This window comes from Salmo salar, chromosome 11 (genome assembly GCF_965601325.2).
Source record: "Salmo salar chromosome 11, fSalSal1, whole genome shotgun sequence".
NCBI lineage: Eukaryota > Metazoa > Chordata > Actinopteri > Salmoniformes > Salmonidae > Salmo > Salmo salar.
This window is the reverse complement of record NC_138301.1, coordinates 86,450,160-86,457,464: the sequence shown is the minus strand read 5'-3', so window position 1 is coordinate 86,457,464 and position 7,305 is coordinate 86,450,160. Positions and strand designations below refer to the sequence as shown.

At 44.1% G+C, this 7,305-nt stretch overlaps 1 protein-coding gene across 1 annotated transcript; it reads left to right on the top strand.

Annotated features, from left to right (window-relative positions):
• Positions 1-253: 253 nt before the first annotated feature.
• Positions 254-7,071, top strand: npy8ar (neuropeptide Y receptor Y8a). Its single transcript, XM_014128279.3, has 5 exons — positions 254-870; positions 1,001-1,242; positions 1,418-1,564; positions 2,039-2,255; positions 2,414-7,071. The coding sequence occupies exons 1-5, from the start codon at positions 562-564 to the stop codon at positions 2,627-2,629; spliced, it is 1,131 nt and encodes a 376-aa protein (XP_013983754.1). The 5' UTR covers positions 254-561; the 3' UTR covers positions 2,630-7,071.
• The last annotated feature ends 234 nt before the right edge of the window (positions 7,072-7,305 follow it).

Below are 7,305 nucleotides of genomic sequence, written 5' to 3'. Positions count from 1 at the left end.
ATTTCCTTTTTCATTATCCTCTTGTCCTCTCCTCTCTTCTAGTCTCTTCTCTCCTCTCATCTCCTGTTCTGTCTTTTCACATGTTCTCTCATCTTCTCTACATTCTCCTTCTTATGGTCTTTTCGAAGCTATATTCTCTTTTCCTCCATCCCCTGCCTTTATTTTTTTTATTTGTAGATTATTCTCTACTCTTATACAGTAAATAGACTATGAGATTATCTTCTATTGTCTTCCCTGTTTTACACATAGAGACTTTGAGCTGATCCTGAGCCAAGCCAGTCCCAGTGTCTCCAGCAGACCGAGGGAGTGGGCTCAACCAATAAAAGTGATTAGCAGACTCGGACAGCCAATCACGGCGACTCTAGCAACATGACGACCAACCAGCTGTGGCCAACTGAGAAGAGTATAGAAAGACTATAACTGCCTGTCTACCCCATCACCCTGTACCCCTCTACACCGCCTTGAACTCTCTCTCGAGCCCCCCATCAACTCCCAGTCTCTACCCCCTCAGAGGGAGTTCAGTAAGCACCCTCTAACAGCCTTCAAAGCCCTTCTTCCACCATGACCAATAACAGCAGCTCCCCTGGCATCTGGGAGACCACTGATTGGTCCGAGTCAGGCCAGTGCCCGCCCTCGGTGTGCGGGGCCACATTCCTTATTGTGGCCTACAGCACGGTGATCGCGGTGGGGTTACTAGGCAACGTGGGCCTGGTGTTCATCATTGGGCGGCAGAAGGAGCTGCGTAACGTCACCAACATTCTGATCGCCAACCTGTCCTGCTCGGATATCCTGATGTGTGTGGTGTGTCTGCCAGTCACTGTCATCTACACTCTGATGGACCGCTGGGTATTGGGGGAGGCACTCTGCAAGGTGAGAACACAGTTCCTGCACCTGTATGTTTGTTGGATAACCGTTCCGTCTTTGTTTGTGTCTGTAATCTGTCTTTTTTTCTCCTCCCGCTCCCTCTCTTCTCCCTCATATCTCTTCTCTTCCCTCTCAGGTCACTCCGTTTGTACAGTGTGTGTCAGTGACGGTGTCTATATTCTCCCTGGTGTTGATTGCGTTGGAGCGCCATCAGTTGATCCTGCACCCTACTGGCTGGTCTCCAGCAGCAGGCCACTCCTATCTGGCCGTAGGTCTCACCTGGTTGGTCGCCTGCTTAATATCCCTCCCCTTCCTATCCTACAACATTCTGACTGACGATCCCTTCCAGAACCTCACACTGCCCGCCAACCCCTTCAGGTTAGTGTGTGTGTGTGTGTGTGTGTGTGTGTGTGTGTGTGTGTGTGTGTGTGTGTGTGTGTGTGTGTGTGTGTGTGTGTGTGTGTGTGTGTGTGTGTGTGTGTGTGTGTGTGTGTGTGTGTGTGTGTGTGTGATTGTGCATGCCAGATGTAGCACTCTCTCTCTCTCTCCTCAGAGACCATGTGATCTGTATGGAGAAATGGCCGACAGATAGACACCGTCTGGCCTACACCACCTTCCTGCTGCTGTTCCAGTACTGCGTCCCTCTGCTATTGGTGCTGCTCTGCTACCTCCGCATTTTCCTACGCCTACGTCGACGCAGGTGACACACACGTGCACGCACACTCACACACACACACACACACACACACACACACACACACACACACACACACACACACACACACACACACACACACACACACACAGGACAGTCAAAGAATTGGCAAATTAATGAGTCGTTCATAGTCAATGGAGTCATTGTGAAGAAAAGTTGAAGACAAATGAGAGTCTGCTTACTCAGACGCAGGTAATACATCAGGACAGGATTAAATGAATGGTAGTCAATAAATTACCAATGATGAATTGAAGAATGAAATAAATGAATGAGTGCAGTAGTAGTCCAATGATTATCAAAGAGGATAGCCAGTGAACAGTTAATGAGTAAATGTTAATGAAGTTAATGAGTACCTGGTATAGTGTGATATAAATCCCATCCATCTAGTCCGTTCCTGTGCCCCCCCCCCCCCCCCCCAAGTACAAATATAAAGTCCGTTCCTGTGTTTCTCCTGTCCAGGGACATGGTGGAGCGGAGCCGGAAGGCCCGAGGAGCCCAGAGGATCAATGCTATGCTGGCGGCCATCGTAGCTGCCTTCGCCCTTTGCTGGTTGCCGCTTAACGTGTTCAACGCGATATTCGACTGGCACCACCAGGCGCTGCCCGCCTGCCAGCACGATGCTTTGTTCTCTGCCTGCCACCTCACTGCCATGGCCTCCACCTGTGTCAACCCTGTGGTGAGTGGACTGGACTAGAATTGAACTTAACTGAATTGAAATTAAATGAAAAAAAAAAAATTTGAACTCAACTGTATTGATACAAATTGTGGAAATGTCATTACAAACATGTGCTGGTGCTGTACATTAACACCTTTTCTACACAAACACACACACAGGTGTACGGCTTCCTGAACAGTAACTTTCAAAAGGAGTTGAAGGTTCAGCTGCAGCGCTGCCACTGTGGCTTGGGGGCGCCAGAGAGCTATGAGAATTTCCCGCTCTCTACCGTCGGCAGCGAGGGGATAACCAAGATGTCAACGCTGAACCGGGCACGGTCAATGAGCACCGCGCTGCCTCCACGGGCCGAGCCCATTGTTAGCATACGCAGCTAACGTCTAGCCAACAGAGTGGCTAATGCTAATGGATAAGTAGTGTAGCGTGTACAGCTGTCAGACAGGGATACAGTTCACATCAAGTAAGCAGCAAACGAACAAACCCCCAAATGAACAGAGCTGGCATAGAGCAGCTAACGCTAATGGACAGAGCTAGCGGCTGATGCTAAAGAGAGACAGAGTGGAAATAAGCAGCTGGACAGACAGAGCTAGTTGGCCCCAGTCTCCATGAGGTTCAGTCAATTTCTGAATTCCTATAAAGCATTGCAGGCCGCGCAGACTATACAGAACTAATGTATGCACTTAGCTAAAATAAAAATGAACGAACAGATCCATACAGCTAATCAACAGTGCAGCTCGTGGCCAGAGTGCACACATGCAGCTACGCTAGGTAGCACACAGCTGGAGAGACTGCGACAGAGAGAGTGACGGACCCAGGGACGTGTGGGCTCTGTTTCCATGGTGATGGTGTATTTCTGAACTAAGTCAGTTTGTTCCCAGAAGAATTGTCGTCACCAGAGTTTGACATCATCCTAGGGTGTTAAGCTGCTGTCACGCCAGTCGGATGGATGGACGGACAGTCAGTCAGTCAGACAATTCTGAACTCAGGGCTGCCTTGAGCTGATATGACAGCTGTCTCTCTAACATCAGAATAACCTGTTGACACTGACAGCCCTCCCTCTCAGTCGCTGTCTCCCTGTGAGCTGTTCAGTAATCAGAGAGATCAGTCTGAGACATGCTGATGAAAGAGACAGAGAGAGGGGAGGAGAGAGAGAGTCCCTGACGTTGCTTACGCATTGCAGACAGATCATACACACACAGAGCAGGCTGACCGGACTGGCTGTCTGGTCTACTGACTGTCTGGCTGGTCTACTGTCTATCTGTCTAGGTGGCCGAGGGGCCGATTGGTTGGCTGGCCTACTGTAGATCTTCGTCATTAATCCACATCAACTTTATGATTGTATAAAACAGTGGAAATGGATGTAAAAAAATATATATCATGATTTTTATATTTTTGTCTAAAAGTGAAACAAAATTCTACTTCTTTCCATTTGTGATGAAACTGCCAAGGCTCCAGCTTGATGTTGTGCATCTGTAAATGTATATATGGAGTGTTTTTGTTATTGTTTTTAGTTGGCTCTGATTTTAATGATCCAACCATATTGCTCATGTATAAAATTAGTATTAGCTTGTGTGTGTGTGTGTGTGTGTGTGTGTGTGTGTGTGTGTGTGTGTGTGTGTGTGTGTGTGTGTGTGTGTGTGTGTGTGTGTGTGTGTGTGTGTGTGTGTGTGTGTGTGTGAACCCTCTTAGGTGTGTGTTCAGGATATAATCACCTCAGCCCTTCTCATTGGCTCCTGCCCCAGACATTGAGGCCTGTTTGGATCTTAACGTCAGGCAGTTTCCTGCTTCACTAGAGCCAATCATGTGTTAACATGTAAATGCTGCTACATGCTAACGTGTTAGCTTTGGCCAGTCCAGAAACAATCCTGGCCCTAACTCCTGGGCCCTGAACTAGAACAGGATCCTAGTGCAGATATGACCACTCACCATTGTAGTACAGATGTCGGATTTTAATTTGATCACTCTTTTGTCCCTCTCTCGCTCGCTCAAACACTAAAGCACCAGACAGTATATCTTTTTTTCTTCCTACTGCTACTGTAGACCTATAGGTCCTATTACTGCAACATTAAAATGTACAAAAATGTATCTGAAAGGAACCTATACACGTCAACAACCGTTGTTTTATATAGCTTAATAACAAAAGATAAAAATTGGTCCACTACGACATACAAATGTCAAGTGTATCCGAAATGCAGCCGTACAGTAGGCTACACCCAAATTATAGCCTACTGTAGCCTATCAAAACTAATTGCACACACAGGCCTATAACATTAGATGTAAAAGTGAAATTGAGAATAGTGAGGTAGCCTACGGAATGGAGCGTAATGCCGCATAAGAGAGCGACTGATTAAAAATACATTTAAAAAAAAAAACATTCTAAAAGGTTACGAATCAACTATCAAAATGTAGTTCAATTATGGCATGGGTTGGTCTAGCAGTCAGGGCTGCTACCTTCAGTGCCGTGTAGGCATGGGCTTGATTCTGGCACACACCCTTCTGACACCCACATTATTCAAACCACCCGATTGACTTGATTTAGTTACACATTTCAAATACTTACACATTTCAAATACACATTATTATTATTATTTTTTAAAGAGACCATACCAGATACTAATATTTTAAAGACTTTTGTATTTAATGGAACATAAATAGGAATTATGAATATCAAATAATAACAGTAGGCTACACCAACATTAGTTTCCATTCATACAAAGTGTTGGGTAAAATGCCACAGTAGATTTGCCATGGTAAATGAGGAAATACTTGATTTCAATTGTACTGAATGCTTGTAAAACACATAACTCACCCTTAGTCTGTTCGAAAAGGACAGAGGCCTAGGTTCAATCAGATCAACCGTTAACCGGAGAAAGCAGACACCCGCATAGTCGATGCTTTGGCGTTGTTGGAGGTGGAACTGCACTGGAGCCATCAAATGGTGAGCAGCTGCTCTTGCAATCATTGTCATGAAGCCACACCTGCCACCCTTGAATTATGAAATTCAGATCGAGGAAGTGTACGCTATATAGAAATAATTATGCTCAAATTGAAAATCATGAAACTAAATAATGAGGGTTTCTATCATCCTAATCGAGGTGTATAGTACATCTCAAATTCCAGTGTTCCAACTTGTAAACAAGGCTGCATGGGATTTCTGTTAATGCGACTCCGTGCAGCCAATGGCAATGTCCGCTTTAGGTATAATCAGTGGTGTGTATTCATGGGTGCCAAGGGAAGCCAGGCTTCCCAAAATATACAGTACCAGTCAAAAGCTTGGACACACCTACTCATTCCAGGGTTTTTCTTTATTTTTACTATTTTCTACATTGTAGAATAATAGTGAAGACATCAAAACTATGAAATAGCACATATGGAATCATGTAGTAAGCAAAAAAGTGTTAAACAAATCAAAATATATTTGAGATTCTTCAAAGTAGCCACCCTTTTGCCTTGAAGACAGCTTTGCACACTCTTGCATTCTCTCAACCAGATTCATGAGGTGGTCACCTGGAATGCATTTCAATTAACAGGTGTGCCTTGTTAATTTGTGGAATTTCTTTCCTTCTTAATGCGTTTGATTCAATCAGTTGTGTTATGACAAGGTAGGGGTGGTATATAGAAGATAGTCCTATTTGTTAACCTCTTACATCTAGACGTTCCGCTAGCGGAACACCTGCTCCAATATCCAATGATGGGCGTGGCGCGAAATACAAACTCCTCTAAAATACAAAAACTTCAATTTTTCAAACATATGACTATTTCACAGCTTTTTAAAGATAAGACTCAGATTTATCTAACCACACTGTCCGATTTCAAAAAGGCTTTACAACGAAAGCAAAACATTAGATTATGTCAGCAGAGTACCAAGCCAGAAATAATCAGACACCCATTTTTCAAGCTAGCATATAATGTCACAAAAACCCAGAAGACAGCTAAATGCAGCACTAACCTTTTATGATCTTCATCAGATGACAACCCTAGGACATTATGTTATACAATACATGCATGTTTTGTTCAATCAAGTTCATATTTATATCAAAAACCAGCTTTTTACATTAGCATGTGACGTTCAGAACTAGCATACCCCCCGCAAACTTCCGGAGAATTCGCTAACATTTTACTAAATTACTCACGATAAACATTCACAAAAAGCATAACAATTATTTTAAGAATTATAGATACAGACCTCCTCTATGCACTCGATATGTCCGATTTTAAAATAGCTTTTTGGTGAAAGCACATTTTGCAATATTCTAAGTACATAGCCCAGGCATCACGGGCTAGCTATTTAGACACCCGGCAAGTTTAGCACTCACCAATATCAGCTTTACTATTATAAAAGTTTCATTAACTTTTGTTGTCTTCGTCAGAATGCACTCCCAGGACTGCTACTTCAATAACAAATGTTGGTTTGGTCCAAAATAATCCATCGTTATATCCGAATAGCGGCGTTTTGTTCGTGCGTTCCAGACACTATCCGAAATGGTAAAGAAGGGTCGGGCGCATGGCGCAATTCGTGACAAAAAAATTCTAAATATTCCATTACCGTACTTCGAAGCATGTCAACCGCTGTTTAAAATCAATTTTTACGCCATTTTTCTCGTAGAAAAGCGATAATATTCCGACAGGGAATCTCCTTTTCGGCAAACAGAGGAAAAAATCACAAAGGCGGGGGCGGTCGGGTCATGCGCCTAAGCCCAGAGTCCCTTGATCGGCCACTTGAGAAAGGCGATAATGTGTTTCAGCCTGGGGCTGGGATGACGACATTCTGTTTTTTCCCGGGCTCTGAGCGCCTATGGACGACGTAGGAAGTGTCACGTTAGAGCAGAGATCCTTAGTAAAAGATAGAGATGGAAAAGAAGTTCAAGAAATGGTCAGACATGCCACTTCCTGTAAAGGAATCTCTCAGGTTTTGACCTGCCATTTGAGTTCTGTTATACTCACAGACACCATTCAAACAGTTTTAGAAACTTTAGGGTGTTTTCTATCCATATGTAATAAGTATATGCATATTCTAGTTACTGGGTAGGAGTGGTAACCAGATTAAATCGGG

What these genes read in the sequence shown, in the direction of transcription:
- npy8ar (XM_014128279.3), top strand. Translation starts at nt 562, where the DNA reads ATGACCAATAACAGCAGCTCCCCTGGCATCTGGGAGACCACTGATTGG. An exon ending in CTGCCCGCCAACCCCTTCAG is followed by an intron (nt 1,243 to 1,417) that starts GTTAGTGTGTGT and finishes CTCTCTCCTCAG; the next exon opens with AGACCATGTGATCTGTATGG. An exon ending in CCACCTGTGTCAACCCTGTG is followed by an intron (nt 2,256 to 2,413) that starts GTGAGTGGACTG and finishes ACACACACACAG; the next exon opens with GTGTACGGCTTCCTGAACAG.